Below are 24,624 nucleotides of genomic sequence, written 5' to 3'. Positions count from 1 at the left end.
GACTGTGTTTTTTTTTCTTCCCACTCACAATATATCTGAATTAGAACTGCTAAACACAGCTTGAAGATTTAAAAATAAAAGTGATTCAGAAGATTTTTTAAAAAATCAATTGATAGTATCTGTTGGTAAAAGTAAATATTGTGGCTAAGAGTCAACATCAGAAGTGTAGATAAAAGTTTTGTCTTCGAAGACACTGGTATGCACAGCATTAAAATATCTTCCTCACTATCAAGTTCGAGACACTTCATTCCATTACAAACACTAAGCACAGAGGTGAGATCAGTGGACATAGTCATAGGCCTTGGTTTCTGGGCAGTGGTCTAATGACTTAATTCATGACAGGCCTGGGTATATACGTGCATAATTTAGCTTCCTTGTTTTTATGATTAATACATGCCCACTAGAAAATAACCAATACTGAAAAACAACTTCAGAAGTGACGTTCTCATCTAATCCTGCCTCCAGAGGTAACGTTGTGAGCTGTCTGACAGATACTCTTCTGGAAAAGTTCCATGCAGATTCAGAAATACATGTAGTTTTTAATAGCAACTAGATCATTTTATATATATGTAAATATAATATGTGTGTGTGTATGACTTGCTTCCCTTAAAAATATTTTTCCTTTAAAACTATTTTTTATTGGCCAGGTGTGGTGGCTCACACCTGTATTCCCAGCACTTTGGGAGGCCAAGGGGGGCGGATCACGAGGTCAGGAGATCGAGACCATCCTGGCTAACACGGTGAAACCCAGTGGCTACTAAAATTAGCCAGGCGTGGTGGCAAGCACCTGTAGTCCCAGTTACTCGGGAGACTGAGACAGGACAATGGCGTGAACCCGGGAGGCGGAGCTTGCAGTGAGCTGAGATCACGCCACTGCACTCCAGCCTGGGTGACAGAGCGAGACTCCATCTCAAAAAAAAAAAAAAGTACTAACTTGTATCTTTTAATAGTATGTCTTAGAAGTATTTCTCACTAACTTGCTTCCCTTAACAGTATGTCTTAAAGATATTTTCATGTTAAGATGATAGATGATTGATTGATTGATTGTGTATAAATGTAGATGGCTCTTTGTAGCCACTGAATAATATTTCATGGTATAGATTAGACATATTTTTAAAATCTCATTAAAAATCCATGAAACTTAAAACCAAGGTACTAAAAACAGGACTACAAGGCTTTACACAGAACAAAGTAGAGACTTCTTCATTGTGGCTTCAGGTATTTATTGATGTAAGTTTTTGTTTTTGTTTTTGTTTTTGTTTTGAGATGGAGTTTCACTCTTCTTGCCCAGGCTGGAATGCAGTGACACGATCTCGACTCACTGCAACCTCTGCCTCCCAGGTTCAAGCGATTCTCCTGTGTCAACCTCCTGAGTAGCTGGGATTACAGGTGTGCACCACCACGCCCGGCTAATTTTGTATTTTTAGTAGAGACGGGGTGTCTCCATGTTGGTCAGACTGGTTTTGAACTCCCACCCGCCTCTGCCTTCCATAGTGCTGGGATTACATGCATGAGCCACCGTGCCCAGCCTGGTGTAAGTATATTCTTTCTCTAACTTCGCTTTAAATGAAATTGAGGAACTTAATCTAATATTGCTATTAAGCCTATTTGAGGGTTTTCATAGCCATAGCAGAATTAGACTTTCTGGAAGATTTAGGTGATTCCTTTTCCCAGAAGTCTTAAGGACTGATTAGAGAGAGGCAGAGATACATGCTTCCATTTCTCTGAATCTCTGGGAAGCCTTCTGAACAGATTTAGCAGCCTGGACAAGGGTGGGTGTGCCCGTGTGTTTAAACACAACCACAAGTAGCAGAAAATAGCTGGCGTTTATGTTGCACTTGTGGCTTTAAGAGCAGCCAGCACAGAGCTCTGGCCTAAACACCAGTTAACTCCCATTGCCCAAGGCCACTGAACTGAATGTTTGGGTTGTCCCCCTGTATTTGTGCCTGCCCAGCAGCCAGCTCAGATGAGTAATAGCTTCTGCTGAAGAGGAAGTGGCTGAACGCATCAGAGCAGCTGGGCAGGCCTTCTTGAAGCCCGACTGCCAGCGGAGACTGGCCCTGATGAGGAGAAGGCATCCCTGAGGGCCAGCTCAGCTCCTGAGAGCTACAGAGCTCCTCAGCAGAGGGATGGCCTGAGGCCTGCCTTCCGGACGACTTTGTCAGCAGTAAAGTTGCCATGTAGTGCCAACTACATGGGTTCCACAAGTGTTTCTTCATCAATCTTCACAACATTCTGAGGAAAGTCCTAGTTTCCTAATGTGAATGAGGAAAACAGGCGGCGGCTGCGGGGGCCGGCAGGGGTTAAAGTCACTTTTTCAAAGGAAGAGTCAGAGCTGAGTCTAACTCATGTTCACACGATACCAGTGAACTGAAGAGCGCTTAACAGCCGGGCACGGTGGCTCATGCCTGTCATCCCAGCACATTGACAGGCCGAGGCGGGAGGACTGCTTGAGCCCAGGAATTTGAGATGAGCCTGGGTAACATAGGGAACCCCATCTCTACAAAAAATTTTTAAAATTAGCTGGGAGTGGTGGCACATGCCTGTAGTCCCAGCTCCTTGGGAGGCTGAGATGGAAAGATTATTTAAACCCACGGCGGTTGAGGCTGCATTGAGCCGTGATTGTGCCACTGCACTCCACGTGGGTGACAGAGTAAGACCCTGTCTCAAAAAAAACAAAACAAAACAAAACAAAAACCACTATATGAGATACCATGGGAACATTTACACCATTTCATTAATCTTCACAGTAGTCCTACCAGATACTATATTTGCTGGCAAATATCGATGAATAATATAATGGGGTTAAAGCAGTTCTACATTTAAATCTAAACGGTTAGGGGAATATTCCAACTCTGCCTCCAACCATCTGTGGCTTGCTATTAAGAAAACTACAATGTAAAATGTATCTTTGCAGCAGTTACATTACATTCAACCACTAGGGGGCAGCATCAACACAATTTTTCAGTCTTCCATCTGTAAACAGGGTCGTTTGAGGGTGTTTTAATAGGTTGAGCAGCTGTCCGGGTTTGCCTGGCACTGAGTAGTTTCCCAGGATGAGGGGCTTTCAGTGCTTAAAAAACAGGAAAGTCCCAGGCAAACTGGAACAAGTTGATTACCCTGGTGTTACATGTTGAGACAGTAGTGAGAAACTACTGTCATTCCCACTTTTACAGAAAAGAAAACCACAGGAGTAGTTGGTCTGAGGCTCCACATGGCTGCTGGTGTGCAGCAGAGCTGGGACTCCCGCTGTGCCCATTTCACACGCAGGACCATGCTCTTAAGCAGGGTATATGATAATGCCTCCTGAACCATTTAGGACTGCCTTTGGTTCCGTGCTACCGAAACCTGATGACAGTGGCCTAAGCAATAAAGCCTTTCACTCTCCCATGGCACCATGATGTCATCAGGAACCCAGACTCCCGTTCGCCTCTCACTGGCCAGAGTGGGGCCCCTTGGCTTCCTCCACTGTAAAGGAGTCTAGGGAAGTGAGGATCTTTATTGGGCACAATGCTGTCCCAAACAAGCTCAGCCTTCTTTTACTTGAGAAAAAAGGGAAAGTGGTATTGGGTAGAGAACTAGCAGTGACTACCACACTCTCCAAAGCCACCTTTACACCGAAGGTGTGGATGCTGCGCCACCCAGATCCCCCACTTCAGGACTTCTTCCCCCAGTTGCTGGTGGTGCTGGGCTGTCAAGTGCTTTCAGGGCACTGCTCTGGAGCAGAGAGCCATCTGCTAAAGGACATGCTCCTTTCCAGGGCAGCCACATCCAATGATTGGTCAGAATAGGGATTGGAAGGCCCAGGGACAACCTGAGGGGCCATCCCAGCTTCAGAGGTCCTTTGGGGTCAGCCAAGGCCTTGTGACTGCAACACAGCCCAACTTCTGCCTCATCCAGCATCCTTCACAGTGTTGAGAGCACTCCCCAGCAACCCCCTGCACCCACATCTGTCTCAGAATCTGCCTCTTGGGAACTGACCTGAATGGAAGGCAAGCAAATCCTAGAGGCTAAGGTCTCTGCTAGCATGGGCAGGAAAGCTGGACTTATTTCTAGAAAAGGGATGTGTCTATTGATAACCAATAGATCTTCTATTACTGCCTTCAAGAGGCTTACCATTTTATTACAGAAGCTAAGTATGCACATATGAAGCAGTAGGAAAAATTTGATTTCAGACAATCCAAAGCTAATTACAGAGGGCTGTGACACCAAGACTTACCATTTGTTAAACATGTACCATGGGCTGGACACTAGGCTGAGCATTCAACTAACGTAGTCTGTGCATCTCACAGTATGAGCGAGCACCTGAAGAAGGCATTTATTATCCCCATTTCCCTAGTAAGGAAAGCTCTGAGCTCTGAAGCTCAGAGGTAGTCATGTATGTAAGATCGCACAGTCAGTAGTAAGTGGCCAACTCAGGACTGGAATGTGAATTATCCTAGACTATAAAGCTCTTCCAGGTCCCTCTAGCTTGGTACCTCTCCCTGCACCCCCTATTCCATTACGACCAGTCAAGAGTCTACTCTGCTCAAGGGGATGATCCCCTTCTCGCATCTCTGTTATGGATATTTATATTTCTAGCTCCTTTTGTTTCTTTTCCCATTTTTTCCTAATGTAGCTTTTCCAAGAAAATAGAATCTTCTTATAACAGATTGTCTCAGCCTGGGCTCCCTTGAAGCAGACTGTGAGGAAAAAAAAAAGCTTAAATGTAGGTAGTTTGTTAAGTTTGTTAGGGGATGTGGTCCCAAAGAGGCAGGAGTGAAAGATAGAGGGGACAGAAGGGGAAGGAGGGAAAGCCAATGTAAGGATGCTTAAGGAGGTAACTGGTCCTCTATCCCACAGGACCTCCTAAGAAGGCTTGGGAAATACATCTCAGAAGTGTTCACTTGTGGGAAACATTTATCCATTGGCTCCCATCTACAGCTGCCTTCCCTGCTCTGCTGAGTTGCACGTGCACTACTGCCCAGCAGGAGGGTGCCCTGTACACCACAGCATCAGAGAAACCCTAGGGCAGGAAGCAAGAGAATCTCTCTCTCTCTCTCTCTCTCTCTCCCCCCCCCGCTCCCTCCCTCCCCACCCCCATGTGTGGACACAGTAAGAAGGTGGCTATCTGCAAGCCAGGAAGACAGCCCTCACTAGCAATTGAAAGTGTTGTCTCCCTGACCTTGGACTTCTCAGCCTCCAGACCTGTGAGAATAAATGTCTGTTATTTAAGGCAAAAAAGAGAGAGAAATCAGTGAGTGGAAAAAGACTAAGAGGGTTGCAAGTGGAGCACGAGACACATTTTATGTGCAGGATGGGCCAGCAGTTGTTGAGCATTTCAATGCCCAAGACATGCAGTGTGCTTTTTTATGTAGAGCTTTGTTTCATCTCACAGTAACGTGTGACTTAGAGATTATCATCCCTTTTTTTTTTTTTTTTTTTTTGAGACAAGTTCTCACCCTTGTCATCCAGGCAGGAGTACAGTGGCAGTAATAGCTCACTGCAGCCTCAAGCTCCTGGGCTCAAGCAATCCTCCCACCTCAGCCTCCCAAGTAGCTGGGATTGCAGGCACGAGCCACCACACTCAGCTAATTTTCATATATATATATGTGTGTGTGTGTGTGTGTGTGTGTGTGTGTGTGGTGTGTGTGTGTGTGTATGTGTATATATATATGAGATGGGGTCTTGCTGTGTTGCTCAGGCTGGTCTCAAACTCCTGGGCTCAAGCAATCTGCCTGCCTCAGCCTTCCACAGTGCTGGTATTACAGGCATGAGCCACCCTGCCCATCCTATCATCCCCATTTTTAAGACAGAGAAAGAAACTGAGAGTAGAGGTCACTTGCCAAGGCCTCTCAGTCAGGAAGTGGCAGAACTGGAAGGCAAACCAATCTGACTCAAGCCCTTACTCATAGTCATTATATCATTATATTAAACATTCCTCACAGGGGTCTACAGAAAGCATGTGTGATGGCTTACCAATACACACTAAATATTTCGCTCTGGCATATATGGATTGTACATTGATGACAGCATAAATCAAATTAAAAACCCTTCCTTGGCCCTCCACAGCCTTCCAGATAAAATCCAGGCTCCCTAAGGTAACCCATGAGGCCCTCCAGGTCTGGTTCCCACCTACATCTCCAGCTTTATTACTTGTAGTAAGTATAAGGATGAAGGGTGTGTACATGGACTGCAGTTGTTGACGGATTTTCTGCATGTCTGGAAGATGGAAAAAGAGTCTTGGCATCATGGTATGGGGTGTGAGACTGACAGGATCTCTGAGAGGACAGTCGCTTCCAGAGCACTTCAGAAGCCAGTGATTTCTCAGTCTTCCGCTCTCCTCTCCTTCCGCATCTGTGGTCTCGAGTGTGATCACCTAGAAAAAGAGCTTTGGAACCATACAGACTGAGCTCAAATACAGTTCTCTACCACTTCGCAGGTGTGGAGCCTCAGGCAAGGTACCTAGGCTCCTACAATCCTTAAACCAGGGATGATGACTCCCGCAGAGTGTATGTGAAGCTCCAGACACATGGACCATCTCCACCTGGCACAAGTCATTATTTCTCACAAATGACTCTCTCCATTGCTCTGAGACACCAAAACCAGTTGGAACCAGAATGACAGCCCTGCCCACATTTTTTTTAAATGTGAAAGATGAAAGGCCCGCATTTCTTGTTCTGATAACTTCCTGCCATGCGAAGCTTCCTCAAGGATGGTCTTTCACTGCGTGCAGCTTCACAATCACCTCCTCAAGCAGAAGACTGAACCATGACTCCTTTTTAGAAGCTCTCCTGGTAGGGAGGACATATCCATATGCAGGACAGAACCTTGCTTCTCAAATTCAAGAAAAAAACAGTAACTAATCTATCAATTCTTCCATGATTCAGTCTGCCAGGGTGTTTTGTAAAGAATCCTTTTCCATCCCTATCACACATCTGCACGAAGGGGGAGGGAGAGGTGGCAGGGTGCCAGTACACTGGCAGGCACTTCCGGCAATACCCGGGCTCCGCTCCCTTTCTGCTGGTAGTGGCAGGCGTCATTTCTGGCAGCTGCTGCAGCTTGATGCAGGGGAGGAAGGGGCCACCCACCAATCACCTCTTCCTGATGCTGTATTTTTGATGTTCATGAAAGAGGTCTGTCTCAGAGCTCCCTAAGCTGAGAATCTTTGGGCAGCCATCTCTATCCTTCTCCTGGCTGGTGCACTCCTTACAATAATAGGCATCAGAGACTCACACAGTCTCCACAGATCTCACAGTGCCCCTGGTAAGAGCCATTGTTACACTCATCACATAAGTATACCAGGGTGCAGGGACACACACAGCGATCACAAATCACACGCTTGCTGTCACAGTTTTCACACAATCTTCCGATGGCAACACCAGCCTGCTTGCAGCAAAAGATAAATCCAGATAACGTTCAGCTATAGCTCCCATCCACAATGCCCTGCCCACGCTGCCCTGCCCACTTTTTAAAGCCAAGAAGCCTCCCTGGAGGCATCAAATCATGCTTTATGCATAAGTAGGAGCTACAACGCCTTGGCCACATGCACCTCCCTTAGGGGGACTCAAATTTACTGAGTCCTGCCTTCGTGCCCAACACTGTATTTGGAACCTTATATAAACATCTCCACTATTCCCCAAGAGGGCTCATCCTTTCCCGTTGTTTCTTCATTATCTATGTCTAACTTCCATCCTTCCTGCTTTAGTTGGACTTGCTGTTCATTTGAGAGGAAGCTGCTGACCACAGAGTTCAGCAAAAGAATGGGAGTCTGGAGGTTCGAAGTGCGGCCCCTGGAGAAGCTGAACGAGAAGTAGCCCTGGATATGGTGTAGACCCCCACAAACCAGAGATCCTGCCCTCAGTGCCTCAGCTTTAGGAAGCTGCTCCCCGCCTTGCTCCTGGGCAGGCAGGTACAGTGTTCATTTCCCCATACCCCAGCATCCCCACCCCAGTTTCCCTCTCCTCCCCCATTGCCCAGTGCTTTGGCTGGCATGCCCCTGACAACCAGGGAAGGCAAGTCCTTCTCCTGGTGGCTGGCTGGTTGGCTTCCTCCCAGCTCAGAGCCAAGCATGTCTCAGGTACTTCCCAAGAGGGGAAGTCCTTCCAGGGGCCTTTGCTCAAAAGTCGGCCAGAAACGGGCTCCTTCAAGCCTAAAGTTGAGTCCATGGAGTGTGCAGGGTGGGGATGTGAAGGAATGCCACACCACCCTCTGGTGGCAACTCCACCTGGCCCATGTTTTGCGGCTTTTCCTCTTTCCCGATCAACCACACCAGGTGAGGCCTCTTTCCCAGCAAACTGAAGCTCCCTCTGGAGGCCCAGGAGGAGTCAAATCTTCTCCCCACCTGTGTACATTATCTTCAAGCTGTAGCAAGTGGAGACATGCTCTGAGTCCAGATGGCCTCACCCCAGCTGCCCATTTGTCCCACTGATGAGCCAGGTGTTTAGCATTTTAAACATCTAGCACCCTGATTGACAGACTGACCATTAAATTGACTTTCTGACTGATGGATCCTGATGGACCACTGTCTATCCTAAAAATTAATCCTGAGTAATTGACTGGCTGGTTGACTGATTAAACATCTAAACACAAAAGTCACTTGATTGACCTAATGGATTTCTTTTTGTTGTTGTTTTTGGCTTTGCTTGTTTTTTGAGATGGAGTCTCGCTCTGTCACCCAGGCTGGAGTGCAGTGGCACGATCTCGACTCACTGCAAGCGCTGCCTCCCAGGTTCACACCATTCTCCTGCCTCAGCCTCCCGAGTAGCTGGGCCTACAGGAGCCCGCCACCACGCCCGGCTAATGTTTTGTATTTTTTAGTAGAGACGGGGTTTCGCTTTGTTAGCCAGGCTCGTCTCGATCTCCTGACCTCGTGATCTGCCCGCCTCGGCCTCCAAAGTGCTGGGATTACAGGCATGAGCCACCGCGCCTGGCCACCTACTGAATTTCTTACTGACGTACTAACCGTAGGTAACTGAACACCTGACAAGCTTAAACTGACTGCATGACTGACTCTTTAACCAGCTGAATGACTGCCCAGCGGAGGACCTACAATACCTGATGTCTGGCTCCATAACTAAGGGTTACAGACGGATGGGAGAAGAGGCTGCCCCTTCCTCACACTCCAATTCCCATGGGGACTGAGACCCTATTCTTCTCCCCTCTTGAGCCACTTGAAGACTGCAGAAAGGGTGTTATGGTCAGAATATTGGTGATCTCCCCAAATTCATATATTGGAACCCAATACCCAATGTGATAGTATTAAGAGATGGGACCTTTGAGGAAGTGATTAATTCACGAAGGCTCTGCCTCAGGAACGGGCTTAGTGGCCTTATAAAAGGAGTTGGAGTTGAAGGGAGCTAACTTGGCCCTTCCACCATGTGAGGACACAGCTGCAAGGCACCATATTTGAAGCAGAGAGTAAGCCTTCACCAGCCCAGTCCTTGATCTTGGACATCCTAGCCTCCAAAACTATAAACGATATATTTCTGTTACTTATACATTACCTAGTCTAAGGTATTTTGTTATAGCAGCCTGAATGAGCTAAGACAGGGCAATCAGGAAACTGATGTTCTGATCTCCTTCCAGTCAGGTTCTTAACCAGGACCTCACAGATGGGTTTCAATTTTGCTTTCAAAACAGTGTGGACGTAAAGATATGTGTTTATCCAGGAAGAGGGTTCACAACTTTCATTGGATTCTTAACAGAGTTTTAGCACACACAAAGTATTAATATGTTCAGAGCTACTGCTCTGGGAATAAGATCCTCAGCAAACACATTTCAGATAAGCAAAGCCCTTGTCTGAATTCAAGTCCATTTTTATCTACCTCCCATCAAGCCAGAGTGGCAGGAAGATGACTAGGAAGAGTCAGAGGGCCTTAGAGGAGGTGTATGTAGCTGAGAGAAAGGAAAAAGGCTGAGCTGTTTGAAGCTTCCAGAGAAGACTGAGGAAGTCAACCTGGGTCCTTCTTGTGTGGAGGTCACACTTCACCCAAGATAGCAGAGGACCTTTAAGTAGAGATGGATACATTTACCCTTCGTTTGGTGCCACGAGTATGTGATCATGAATTGTTATGTGGCTGTGTGTATTACACACCGGTGTGTTCACAAGGGTAGGTATAACTGAGCTGTGTGCATATGTGAACGAGTGGCCTTTGGGTTTACTGTGAGCATCTGAATGGTTTGGTGAATGGATGTGCACGTGCATCCTTAACCATTTAACCTTCAAGCCTCTCATTAAGTTAAGACAAGTTAAGGAAAAGAATTCCACCAGGTGACAGTATCTGCAGACAGGCCTAGAGCCCACACCAGAAATCTGGGGATCCTCAACTCGTGCCACTCCCTGATCCCTCATCATCCACTGAATCCATGCTGCCACTCCCACCATCAGCCCCCATCACCTCTCCCTGGGCTCCTGCTCAGCCTTCAGTGGCCTCCCCCATAATATTTCTGAACTGCAGCCACAGAGACGATGGTAAAATGACTTTTGGGTCACAGCGCGCCTCCCCTGAAGCGGACAACGGCTTTCCACTGTCGGATACTGCCCATCTCCTCGGTATGAGTCAAGGGCTCTTTCAAGGTCTACCCTGCGGTCGTGAGGTCCCCGGCTTTGGGCGCGTCTCCCCTCAGTCCGCTCGTATCTCACACCCCTTCCCCCTTAGAAGCCTCGTTCTCTGGGGCCCTTTGGCGCTGCCCCTGAGTCCCCATCACGGAAACTTCCACCTGCTGGCTAACTGCCAGACGCAAAAGTGCCCGAGCCTGTCTGTCACGTTTCACCCCATAAACCTTCCCCACCCGACCAGAAGCCAGAGAGACCACAGGTAGAAGCAGGACCACGCAAGGGCGCGCACGTCTCTTTCCCACGCCTCAGAGCTACAGAAGCCGCAACAGGAAAACAGAAAGGCGGTGCGCGGAGAGAAAAGGTAGGGACTACGACTCCCAGAAGCATATTGACAAGGACTACATTTCCCAGAAAGCTCCGCGCAGCTCCCACCCCGGAACTGCCTCTGCTTTCGAAAGCGGAAGGCGGGCCAAGCGGGCGGGCGCAGGGTTTCTGAAGAGGTAGACCGGTGGGCGGTTTCGTCGGGTGTCTACCTCCAGGGGTCGTTCGTGAGCCAGAGAAACCCAGACTTAGGAAGGAAGGGGCCTGGCCACACCCCTTCCGCTCTTGGCTGTGCAGTGCCCTGGTTCCCAGCGCATTCTCTGTCGTGAGCCGAGCAAGGAAGGTCAGACAGAAACAGGTCGTTTGCGTCTTTCCGCAAGGTCAGACTTTTTTACTGATGCTATTCCAGTCTTAAGAGCCAGGAGCTACATGGAGTTCCCAAGGAGGCAATTCTCCTAATACTACCCACTCACTCGGTAGTCAGAGCCATGGGCACACAGGCTTCAGCCACTACACATGTCAGTATTGCAAAGCATACAAAATAGTATACTTAGTCAACATGTTAAATGTTGTAGATTAAGCATTCCACATCAAGCAGGGTAACATTTAACATCAAGAGCAAAGGAGATAGATAGGAAAAGGGGTTAACAAACTAGTCCCAGGAGAGACAAAGTGTCCTGGTCTCAGTGTCTTGCAAGGAAGAGTCTTTGATGTGGGCAGAGCCTTAGGCAGCAGATGCTGGGTGTTTATCATGAGCGACAGCAAGATAGGGTCTGTTAAGACGGCCATTTAGAGCTGGAGAAGTCCTGCTCTCTTTGTGGCCATGGGGGTCTTCTGGTGACGACTGATAGTGAAGGAGTGTGCCTGTTTATGCCCGTATTTGGTTGGGTACAGTCTTTTTTGATTAGGCGAACATCGGGTCTCTGTTGGCATGTAAAGTGGAATGTAAATTTTTTGAAATGTAAAGTGGAGTCTTTTGCTAAGATGGAGTTACTTATGTCAAGGGTGTTCTATACACTACTTCTGCCTGCTCTGGCTTTGCCTGTGGCCAGTACTTGCTCTCTGCCCACCTCTTAGTGTCTCTAGGGGATAGAGGCTGGTGGTTAGATGGTCTGTCCCTATCTCCAATCCTGCATTGCTTATCTGCCACTTGGAGGCAGTGACCATCTTGACTCTAAGAGCCAAACCCACAGAGCCCTACATGTGAGTTCCACAGCTCTTCTACTTCTAGCTGTGGCTATCGGAGGAGGGGCTACAGGTGGTGGAAACAGGTGTGGACAGTAGCTAGGGGGTGGCGGGGAGATCTGTGGCTCCTGATCTGCCACCTCTGTTCCCAAGAAGATAATTTTCCTGTGGCCTAGGCTCATCCAGCTCATATCCTTAAATGCCTGAGTTCTGTAGGAGGCCAGCCTCTTTACTCACTTCCTCCATTCCCAGCCCAGCCTCATCCCTCAGATCCTAGCAATGGGCCCCATGGCATATTTTCACCTTTCTCCTTTGGAGCCACTTAGAGGACCTGTCAAGAAATAGGCGTAACTGGATGGGCTAAAACAAGGATGAGACAGAAGCAGCTTTCCATAAGACATACCCACCAATGTGCCATGTCAGTTTACCATAACCATGACAACACCCGGGAGTTCCTGCCTCTTTGAATGGCAATGACCCAATGACCCAGAAGTTACTCCCCTTTTCCTAGAAAACTCTGCATAAGCTGACCCTTAATCTGCATGCAATTAAAAATAGGTATAAATATGACCATAGAACTGCCCTGAGCAACTACTCCCTGCCTGTGGGGTAGCCCTGCTCTGCAGGATCAGTCATGGAGCTGTAACACTGCCACTTCAATCAAGCTGTTTTCGGCTACCCTGCCACCAGCTAGCCTTTGAATTCTTTCCTGGGCAAAGCCAAGGAAAAAGCCACACTTTGTGGCTCTCCTGTCCTGCATCACAACCGCTCCTAGGGAGCTACCACCACTGGTAACTCAGTGTCTTCTAACAGTTTCATGAAGTACAGGCTTCCCAGAGGTGCCTGTCCCTTCTCCCGTGTTGCTTTGTGTTAACACATTTCCTACCTGAGTAGACCTGGGGAGGTCCCTGAGATCTTTTTAGGGAATCTGCAGGGTCAAAACTGTTTTCGCAGTAATACTAAGTTTTGTTTGCATTTTTCACTGTTGTGATATTTACATTTAAAATCGTAGGTAAAACTGCTGGCACCTTGGTGTGATTCAAGGCAGTGACACCAAACTATATTGGCAGTTACTGTATTTTTCACAGTATACTTGTAGGGGAAGGGCATGGGAAAGCCAGTTCCACTTAATGTCCTTAATGAAGCTATAAAGAGTATTCATTTTACTCCATTTTGAGCCTTGATTACATGGCATTTAAATATTTTGTATGACAAATGGGAAGTGTGCATAAAGCAAGTCTGCTGCACACAAAGGTATTATGTCCTAAGGAAAAGCAGTTCTGTGCTTGGTTGAGTTCCTAGCTGAACTAGACCTTTTTTCTGGAAAACACCTCTTTTTTTTTTTTCTATTGTATTTTTGCAAACTTTTATTTATTTGTTTTCCTTTAAGTTCTGGGATACATGTACAGAATGTGCAGGTTTGTTACATAGGTATACATGTGCCGTGGTGGTTTGCTGCACCTATCAACTCGTCATCGAGGTTTTAAGCCGCGCATACGTTAGGTATTTGTCCTAATGTTCTCCCTCCCCTTGCCCCCCACCCCCGACAGGCTCCAGTGTGTGTCTTTCCCTTCCCTGTGTCCATGTGTTTTCATTGTTCAGCTCCCACTTATAAGTGAGAACATGCAGTGTTTGGTTTTCTGTTCCTGTGTTAGTTTGCTGAGAATGATGGCTTCCAGCTTCATCCATGTCCCTGCAAAGGACGTGATCTCATTCTTTTTGATGGCTGCATAGTATTCCATGGTGTGTATGTGCCACATTTTCTTTATCCAGTCTATCATTGATGGCCATTCGGGTTGGTTCCAAGTCTTTGCTATTGTAAATAGTGCTGCAATAAATATATGTGGAAAACACCTCTTTTACTTGATCAGCTGATAGTATGATTACTTGGACCTGGGTATTTGATGGATATTTTCTAAAAAATAAACAAAGTAAGCTAACCACTTCAAGGGAAACAACTGACATTATTTGATGCCAATGAGAAAATCTGAGTTTTCAAGGAAAAGATTAGAATTTTGAAAAACATATCCAGGCTGGGCACAGTGGCTCACACCTATAGTCCCAACACTTTGGGAGGCCAAGGAGGACAGATTGCTTGAGGCAAGGAGTTCGAGAGTAGCCTGGGCAACATGGCAAAACCCCTCATCTCTACAAAAAAAATTAGCTGAGCGTGGTGGTGTGTGCCTGTGGTCACAGGTGAGGCTGAGGCAGGAGGATCACTTGAGCCTGACAGGTCAAGGCTGCAGTGAGCCATGTTTGTGCCACCAAACTCCAGCCTGAGTAACAGAGTGAGACCCTATCACCAAAAAGAAAGAAAGAAAAAGAAAACACATCTGCCACCATGAGCTTAACAGCATCCCAGTACGTAAAAGGTTTTTCTGATGAGCTTGGTGATAGTATTAACGAATGTGATTTTAAAAAAACATTGAATAGGCCGGGCGCGGTGGCTCAAGCCTGTAATCCCAGCACTTTGGGAGGCCGAGACGGGCGGATCACGAGGTCAGGAGATCGAGACCATCCTGGCTAACACGGTGAAACCCCGTCTCTACTAAAAATACAAAAAAACTAGCTGGGCGAGGTGGCGGGCGCCTGTAGTCCCAGCTGCTTGGGAGGCTGAGGCAGGAGAATGGCGTGAACCCGGGAGGCGGAGCTTGCAGTGAGCTGAGATCCGGCCACTGCACTCCAGTCCGGGCGACAGAGCGAGACACTGCCTCAAAAAAAAAAAAAAAAAAAAAAAAAAAAAAAAAACATTGAATAAAGAAATGTGCCAACATTTGGAAGATCTGCATAACTCCATGTATTAGATATCTGTTATTACATAACAAATTATCCCAAAACATAGTGACTTAAAACAACAAACACCTATTATACAGTTTCTGTGGGTCAAGAATTTGACCAGATGGTTCTGACTTCAGGTTTCTCCTGAAGATGCAGTCAACGTGCCTGCTGGCTGTTGTTATCTAAAGGATTAACTGGAGATGGAAGATCTACTTTCAAGATGCCTTACATACATGGCTGTCAGCAGGAGGCCTCGTTTCCTTGTTGGTTGTTGGCAGGAGACCTCAGTTCCTCACCACATGGACCTCTCCACAGGGCTTTATAACATGACAGCTAGCTTCCCCCAGAGCAAGTGATCCGAGAGAGAGAGAGAGAGAGAGAGAGCGCAAGAGAGAGAGCAAAATGGAACCCTCAGTGTCTTTTATAATCTACCTTTAGAAGTCATGCTTTGTCACATTGTTTTTATTAGAAGTGTCACCAGAAAGAGGTTCCAATCCAGACCCCAAGAGAGGTTCTTCGATCTCATGCAAGGAAGAATTTGGGGCAAGTCTATGAAGTGAAAGGAAGTTTATTAAGAAAGTGAAGGAATAGGCCAGGTTCAGTGGCTCACGCCTGTAAACCCAGCACTTATGGAGGCAGAGTCGGAAGGATCACTTGAGATCAGGAGTTTGAGACCAGCATGGCCAACATGGCGAAACCTTGTCTCTACTAAAAGTACAAAACTTAGCCAGGCATGGTGGCACACACCTATAATCCCAGCTACTTGCGAGGCTGAAGCACGAGAATTACGTGAACCCAGGAGGCAGAGGTTGCAGTGAGCCAAGATGGCACCACTGTACTCCAGCCTGGGCGATAGAGGGAGACTCCGCCTCAAAAAAAGCAAAAAAAAAAGAAAAGAAAAAAGTGAAGGAATAATGTCTACTCCATAGGCAGTATTAAGTAAAGGAATAAAAGAATGGCTTCTCCCTTGGGGTTGCTCCTTTTTATAATTATTTCCTGATTATATGCTAAACAAGGGGTGAATTATTCTTGCCTCCCTGTTTTAGACCATGTAGGGCAACTTCCCGATGTTGCCATGGAAAAACTGTCATGGCACTGGTGGGAGTGTAGGAGAGAAGATGACCAGAGGTCACTCTCATTGCCATTTTTGTTTTGGTGGGTTGTAGTCAGCTTCTTTACTGCAACCTGTTTCATCAGCAAGGTCTTTATGACCTGTATCTTGTGCTGACCTCCTGTCTCGTCCTGTGACTTAGAATGCCTTAACCATCTGGGAATGCAGCCAGCAGGTCTCAAGCCTTATTTTACCCAGCCCCTATTTAAGATGGAGTTGCTCTGGGTCAAATGCCTCTGACGGAAGCAAGCCACTATGCACAGCCAACAATCAAAGACAGGAGAATTAATCTCCACCTCTTTTTTTTTTTTTTTTTTGAGATAGAGTCTTGCTCTGTCACCCAGGCTGGAGTGCAGTGGCATGATCTCAGCTCACTGCAACCTCTGCCTCCTGGATTCAAGGAATTCCCAGGCCTCACCCTCCTGAGTAGCTGGGATTACAGGCACCCACCACCACACCCTGCTTATTTTTTGTATTATTAGTAGAGACAGGGTTTTACCATGTTGGCCAGGCTGGTCTCGAACTCCTTACCTCGTGATCCACCCACCTCAGCCTCTCAAAGTGCTGGGATTACAGGCATGATCCACTGCGCCCCACCTAAGCTCTACCTCTTAAAGTGAGGAGTATCAAAGAATATGTGGACATATTTTAATAACACTTAAGTGAACCAGTATTTTATTCATGATGGTACAAAACCATGATGGATGGGTAAGAAAAAAATCTATTCCAATTGCAAGACAGTCCAATGGATTTTTAATGTAATAATAACTCAAGAAGTTCATGGATGTAGTTGTAAATTCTACTTTGCTTCTAAACATTAACAAGCTATGTATTTGTTGAGTTTTGGTATAGTATCCAAGAATAATATTCACAGTTGCCTGAAAAGCTGTTAAAATAATCTCCCCATTTCCAACTACTTATCGCTGGTAGGCCAGATTTTCTGCATATACTTTAACTAAAGCATCAGACTAGACAGGAACGTGGAAGCTGAGAACCCAGCTGTCATTTATTAAGCCAGAAAATTAAAGAGATTTGCCAAAGAAAAATTTGATATATTGGGCCTGAATGTGCATTGTTTGGCTCTGAAAAATTTTATGCACATTTCACAGCTTCCTGAGTGTGTCTCTGCCACATATTTGTGACTTTTTTTTTTTTTTTCCAACAGATGGGGTCTTACTCTGTTGCCCAGGTGGTGGGGCAGTGGCACAATCATAGCTCACTACAGCCTTGAACTCCTGGGCTCAAGCAACCCTCTTGCCCCAGCCTACTGAGCAGCTAGGATTACAGGTGCACGCCACCATGCCTGGCTAATTCTTTCTGTTTTTGAGAGATGGCATCTCACTACATTACCACATTGGTCTCAGACTCTGGCCTCAAGTGATCCTCCCAAGTTGCTGGAATTGCAGGCACAAACCACCACACTTGTTTTTGTATCCTGAGAGCCTCCAGACCTCTGGCCACATATGCGATCTCAATGGATTCTGGTGTAGTCTCTCTCTCCCCTAGGGTCAGGCAAGATGTCATCACTTGTCATACATACATATACAGCGTCTGCCAGATTCTCTCACCAAAAGCCCTCATGAATAGATATATACTGGGGTGGCTGCTGTACCCTGAATCCACTTTAGACCACTTTAGGAATTCATCTGAGCACCTTCTAAATGGAAGTCCACAAGAGGCATAAAGGTGGCCTCACTACACCATGGTTGAGTGAGTGGGCCTGCACCCAGTGTGATCACTGAATGTGGTTCCAGGGTCCCTCCCTCTCTCCAAAGGGCCTTGGGGCTAGGAAAGCAAATTTGTCTTAATGTAACTCTTAGAAATTCATAAATCAAAGACAAGTTTCCTTCTCTTAATGTAACTCTTAGAAATCCATAAACCTGGTGCCAGTTGAACATCTGATCCCAAAATCTGAAACCCAAAATGCTCCAAAATTTGAAACTTTTTGAGTACCTATATGTCGCTCAAAGAAGATGCTCACTGGACATTTTGGATTTTGGATTTTCAGGTTAAGGATGCTGAACTGGTAAGTATAATGCAAATATTCAAAAATCTGAAAAAGTCCAAAATACTCCTGATCCCAAGCATTTTGGATAAGTGATACACGAGCTATAATAAAATTATTTTTATTTTTATTTTTATTTTTTTATAAACAGGGTCTCGCTCTGTCACCTAGGCTGGAATGCAGTGGTGTAATCAGAGCTCACTGTAGCCTCAACCTCCTATGCTCAAGTGATCCTCCCACCTCAGCCTTCTAAGTGGCTGGGCATATAGGAGAATGCCACCACAACCCAGCTCCTGTGATAATATTAGAGAATTAAATAATTCAATTAACAAGATTAGTAGATACTTGAACAAAATTTGGGCTTTGCCAACACGGAAGGCAGGGCATGACTATTAGACACAAAAAAATGCCTGCTACAATTCCCTATATATATTTAAATTATTTCCACAATAAAATATATTGCCTACATGATTAAAAAAGGAAAGAAATAATGGTAATGAAATTGAAGGGAAAATGGAAATATAAAACTAAGAAATGCTGTCATATTTTGAGGTATTTGAGAAGATATGCTGGTAAAATAAGCAGCCTCATTTGCTAAAAGCCAATTCAATGATTGACCAATTCACCACATTTACTTACTGCTTTTGCTTATTTACAAGGTTTTTGGCAATTCATACTGGATAGTACTCTTTTAACAGTTTTTGAACATTTCTGCAAAATATTTGTTGACCAGTGTTCCTTTATGTCTGTGTAACAGCATTTTAAGGAATATTCAATCTGTCTTAGCCCAGTTAGTTCGAAGACAAGGTATATGTAGGAGAAAAATATTCACAAGATAAATAAAAAATAAATCAGTAAGAAAAAGGCAGCCCAATTGAAAAATGGACAAAGAATATTAACAGGCTGTATTAGTCTGTTTTCACACTGCTGATAAAGACATACCCGGCCGGGCGCGGTGGCTCAAGCCTGTAATCCCAGCACTTTGGGAGGCCGAGACGGGCGGATCACGAGGTCAGGAGATCGAGACCATCCTGGCTAACATGGTGAAACCCCGTCTCTACTAAAAAATACAAAAAACTAGCCGGGCGACATGGCGGGCGCCTGTAGTCCCAGCTGCTTGGGAGGCTGAGGCAGGAGAATGGCGTGAACCCAGGAGGCGGAGCTTGCAGTGAGCTGAGACCCGGCCACTGCACTCCAGCCTGGGCGGCAGAGCGAGACTCCGTCTCAAAAAAAAAAAAAAGACATACCCAAGACCGGACAATTTACAAAAGAAAGAGGTTTAATGGACTTATAGTTCCACATGGTTGGGGAGGCCTCACAATCATGGCTGAAGACAATGAGGAGCGGTCACATCTTTCACGGATGGCAGCAGGCAAAGAGAGAGCTTGTGCAGGGAAACTCCCCTTATACTACTGTCAGATCTCATGGGACTTATTCACTATCACGAGAACAGCATGAGAAAGACCTGCCCCCATGCTTCTATTACGTCCTACCAGATTTCTCCCACAACACATGGGAATTCAAGATGAGACTTGCGTGGGGACACAGAGCCAAACCATATCATTTCACCCCTGGCTCCTCCCAAATCTCATGTCTTCTCCCAAATCTCATGTCTTTATATTTCAAAAGCAATCATCCCTTCCCAACAGTCCCCCAAAGTCTTAACCCATTTCAGCATTAACTCAGAAGTCTACAGTCCAAAGTCTCATCTGAGACAAGGCAAGTCCCTTCTACCTATGAGCCTGTAAAATCAAAAGCAAGTTCGTTACTTCCCACATGCAGTGGGGGTATAGGCATTGGGTAAATATAGCTGTTCCAAATGGGAGAAATTGGTCTAAACAAAGGGGTTACAGGCCCCATGCAAGTCTGAAATCTAGCAGAGCAGTAAAGTCTTAAAGCTCTAAAATGATCTCCTTTGACTCCATGTTTCACATCTGGGTCACCATTGATGCAAGATGTGGGATCCCATGGTCTTGGATAGCTCTGCCCCTGTGGCTTTGCAGGTTATAGCCTCCTTCCTGGCTGCTTTCACAGGCTGGCACTGAGTATCTGCAGCTTTTCCAGGTGCATGGTGCAAGCTGTTGGTGGATCCACTATTCTGGGGTTTGGAGGATGGTGGTCCTCTTCTCACAGCTCCGCTAGGCACTGCTGCATTAGGGACTTTGTGTGGAGGCTCCTACCCTACATTTCCCTTCTGCACTGCCCTAGCACAGGTACTCCATGAGGGCCCTGTCCCTGCAGCAAACTTCTTCCTGGACCTCTAAGTGTTTCCATACATCCTCTGAAATCTAGGCAGAAGTTCCCAAACCCCAATTCTTGGCTTCTGTGCACTCACAGGCTCAACACCATGTGGAAACTGCCAAGGCTTGGGGCTGGCACCCTCTGAAGCCACAGCCTGAGCTCTTCATTGGCCCCTTTCAGCCACAGCTGGAGTGGCTGGGACACAGGGCACCAAGTCCCTAGGCTGCACACAGCACAGGGATCCTGGGCCCAGCCCATGAAACCATTTTTTCCTCCTAGGCCTCCAGACCTGTGATAGGAGGGGCTGCCATGAAGACCTCTGACATGCCCTGGAGACATTTTCCCCATTGTCTTGTGGATTAACATTCAGCTCCTCATTATGTAAATTTCTGAAGCCAGCTTCAATTTCTCCTTAGAAAATGGGATTTTCTTTTCTAATGCATTGTCAGGCTGCAAATTTTCCAAACTTTTGTGCACTGCTTCCCTTATAAAACTGAATGCCTTTAACAGTGCCCAAGTTACCTCTTGAGTGCTTTGCTGCTTAGAAATTTCTTCCACAGACACCCTAAATCATCTCTCTCCATTTCAAAGTTCCACAGATCTCTAGGACAGGGGCAAAATGCTGCCAGTCTCTTTGCTAAAACATAAGAGTCACTTTTGCTGCAGTTCCCAACAAGTTCCTCATCTCCATCTGAGACCACCTCAGCCTGGATTTCATTCTCCATATCATTATCAGCATTTTGGTCAAAGCCATTCAAGTCTGTAGGAGGTTCCAAACTTTCCCACATTTTCCTATCTTCTTCCAAGCCCTCCAAACTGTTCCAATCTCTGTGTGTTACCCAGTTCCAAAGTCACTTCCACATTTTCAGGTTTGTTTTTGGCAATGGCCGCACTCTACAGGTACCAGTTTACTGTATTAGTTCGTTTTCATACTGCTGATAAAGATATACCTGAGACTGGGCAATTTACAAAAGAAAGAGGTTTAATGGACTTACAGTCTGACATGGCTGGGAAGGGCTCACAATCATGGCTAAAGGCAAGGAGGAGCAAGTCACATCTTACATGAATGGCAGCAGGCAAAGAGAGAGCTTGGGCAGGGAAACTCCCCTTATAATATCATCAGATCTCATGAGACTTTTTTCACTATCATGAGAACAGCATGGAAAGACCTGCCCCCATAATCCTATTACCTCCCACCGGGTCCCTTCCACAACACATGGAAATTCAAGATGAGATTTAGGTAGGGACGCAGCCAAACCATATCACAGGTAATTACAGAATCAGAAACACAATTGGCCGACCAACATATGACAGCATTTTCAACATTACTAGTATTCAAAAAAATACAAAATAAAGTAGCAGTATGATGTTTATTTTCACAAAGCCTATTATCAGATAGTTAAAGAGTAATAGGGTTATTGAAGGTATTTCTGAGATCAAGCCTTTTTTTTTTTTTTTTTAGGATAAATCAAGTGGTGATATTAGAAAAACAGATAAAGTCACCACGTGAGATCAAGCCTTTTCATTGAGTTTAATGTTGATGTGCATGTAAATTGGTACAGCATTTGTGTTAGGCAATTGGACCCCTTATCAACATTAAAATGCATGTGTACACTTTGAGGTAGTGGGGAGCTGGGGAAGAGTGGCAGGGGCTAGGGGAATGGACACAATGGGAGGTACTAAAAGACCGGAATGTAAAGGCGGGGGATATGTAGGGCCAGGAGAGATTTGGAAGAACTAGGATTCTAGGATTGATTGGGGGAGGGGGAGAGGAGATAAAAGGCATTTAGAGGGACTGATGGAAATAAAAACAAATGAGAGGGATTGGAAATAACTGAAGAAACTTAGAGGGACAGGAAGAGAAGGGGTGGGACTGGCAGGGACTACACATGTAAAATGGAAACAACTGGCATTCAGCAAATGGACGTACAGCCACTGGCAAATAGGACCTGTTCACATTGACCAGGGCCCCCCCAGGAGAATGAGGTTTGTTAGCAAACAGGAAACATTGATCTTCAGAGTGGTACTAACTATGCTTTGCAGAGTTCTTTTTACTTTGTGTCATCTTGACTCTATTATTACATTGTATTTTGCTTCTACAGAGCAGCCTGAGCTCTTTGAAGACTCCTTAGTCCGAAGCCTCTGGTGGCCGATGGTCTGCATCTTTCCCATGTGCTCCTGAGGTACAAAATGGACATTTCAGCTGCTTTTAATAGAAACTCACTATGTCACTCGTAAAACTCAGGAAGCTGTCCCAAATCCTGGGAGGACATGAAAAGAGGCCCACTCTGCAGTCGAGTGCAGGTATGCCTATGGTATGCAGGTCCCAAGACTCTCCCACTTCTTTCTTAGTTTGAAGTGGGCATTCTTTTAAGAAGTAGAGGACCCTGTGGTCACTGGCTTCCTTAGTGATTCATGCAGTTGTCCACACAGTGAATCATAGGGCAATCAGAGAGCAAGAATCTGCAAAGGGGGGATGTCATGTGCTGAATTGTATCTCCTTAACATTTATAGATTGAAGTCCTAGTCTCCAATATCTCAGGATTTGACAGTATTTGGAGGTGGGGCTTTTAAAGAGGTGGTTAAGTTAAAACGAAGCCATTAGAGTGGTCCTTAATGCAATATGACTGGTCTCCTTATAAGGAGAAACTTGTACACAGAAGGGACACGCTAGGGATATGGAGGCACAGAGAAAAGCCCATGTGACGAGGCAGCAAAAGAGTGGCCATGTTCAAGCCAAGAAGAGAGGCCTCAGAGGAAGCCCGCCCTGCCAACACTTTGATCTTGAACTTTCGGCTTCCAGACTGTGAGAAAATAAATTTTTCTTGTTTAAGCCACCCAGTCTGTGGTGTTTTGTTATGACAGCCCTAGCAGAGGCTTGAAAGCCTAAAGGCTTAGGGTCCTGGGAAAATAAAAGTTAATTCAAGTCCTCCAGTTAACTGTTATTAGGAACTGTTTGAAAATACTTTCTTTAAGTATAGAAGAGGCCCCTGCTACACTCCCATACACATTTTTACTTTTTGTTTAGGAAGCGTGGAGCTTGCTGTTACACTGCCCTAAAAGTTCCTGGGTTGAGCCAGTTGCCAATAGTAAGTTGGTAAAGAAAAATAGGGATGTCTGGGCAATTCGGCTGGGTCTTTCAGTTATCATATCTTCTATCCCTGCTAAAGGATTAGTCTTGGGCTTTGTAGATTCAAAAAAAAAATTCAGTTCAGGCCTAAGTAAGTAATTTACACACTAGTTCTAAGTAATTAATTGGAATTCACTGATTAACAGTGAGAACCGTATTTTTTCAGGAATACTGAACTATTCATGGTAGACTAGTCCTAAAAAATCTTTTCCCATTAGGAAGAGCTAAGTGAAGACAAAAAAAACAATGTACCTTGGAAATATCCTTGTGACCCTTGTCCAACTGAAAGGTCACTTCCTTAGCAATGCTTTCTCTCAGTTTCCTGAGGAGCATTAGATTGCCTCTTCTCTGAGATCCCAAGGAACCTTCTGTCAGAAACCTCAACCCACAGTATTTTAATTAGTCGAGTATAAGCCTGTATTTCCCATTAGACTGTGAGCTCCAAGAGGAAAGGGATTGTGTCTTATCTATCAAGTTATATTAATAGTATCTAAATTTAAAAAGGAGGCTGGGAACGGTGGCTCACGCCTGTAATCCTAGCACTTTGGGAGGCCGAGATGGGCAGATCACTTGAGGTCAGGAGTTCAAGACCAACTTAGCCAACATGGGGAAACCCCATCTCTGCTAAACTATAAAAAGTAGCTAGGCATGGTGTTGAATGTCCCAGCTACTCGAGAGGCTGAGGCAGGAGAATCACTTAAACCTGAGAGGCAGAGGTTACAGTGAGCCAGCATGGCACCACTGCACTCCATCTTGGGCAACAGAGTGAGACTCCGTCTCAAAAAAATAAAATAGTAAAATAAAATCAATAAACAGAAGAATGAATGAATGAATGAATGAAATTATGATAGTCCATGTCTATAGGACATGGCTTCCAAATGGACAAGAAGACCAGTCAATCATCCATCCATCCATCCCACCAGTGCTGATGACATGGTGATAAATCCTTACTCCCTAGCTTTTCCAGACTCTTCAAGGACAATCACTCTTCTACAGGTAGTTATTTGTCCTGTACTCTTCTGTTTTGTCTGAATTAACAAATAGTCTTTTCCCTGATTTTATTTGCAAAGAAGCCCCTTACTCTCACCACTAAACTATCTTCAAATCACAATACAGCATGAAAAATGTCTGGTACCGTCTTCTAGAAGAAATGTGTTCTCCATAAACTATGATGCCTGTGATCTATACCTCCTGATCTGGCCTCCAGGTGTTTAACCCATCTCAGTTTTGCGTTTACTCACCTCTGTCCACTGACTGCACTTCCTACACATTCTGAATGGGCTGTTACACCCCCAACTCCAGTTCTTCGGGTT

The 24,624-nt window shown here is 45.7% G+C and overlaps 1 protein-coding gene and 1 long non-coding RNA gene across 2 annotated transcripts; one reads left to right on the top strand and one right to left on the bottom strand.

Moving 5' to 3' along the window:
* Positions 1-7,021: 7,021 nt before the first annotated feature.
* Positions 7,022-7,377, bottom strand: LOC117084105 (PHD finger-like domain-containing protein 5A; the record flags this gene model as incomplete). Its single annotated transcript, XM_033212480.1, is given in 2 exon segments — positions 7,022-7,217; positions 7,219-7,377. Coding segments are annotated over 2 exon segments (303 nt in total), but the record flags the coding sequence as incomplete, so codon positions are not given.
* A 3,653-nt stretch (positions 7,378-11,030) lies between these two features.
* LOC117084103 lies at positions 11,031-23,036 on the top strand. The gene is made up of 3 exons (XR_004437320.1): positions 11,031-11,204; positions 22,284-22,485; positions 22,825-23,036. It is a non-coding gene; the product is annotated as an uncharacterized LOC117084103 (long non-coding RNA).
* Positions 23,037-24,624: the final 1,588 nt, after the last annotated feature.

This window comes from Trachypithecus francoisi, unplaced genomic scaffold (assembly GCF_009764315.1).
Source record: "Trachypithecus francoisi isolate TF-2019V2 unplaced genomic scaffold, Tfra_2.0 Lachesis_group0, whole genome shotgun sequence".
Classification (NCBI taxonomy): Eukaryota; Metazoa; Chordata; class Mammalia; order Primates; family Cercopithecidae; genus Trachypithecus; species Trachypithecus francoisi.
The sequence above is the reverse complement of the archived record's forward strand: the minus strand, read 5'-3'. Positions and strand labels throughout refer to the sequence as shown.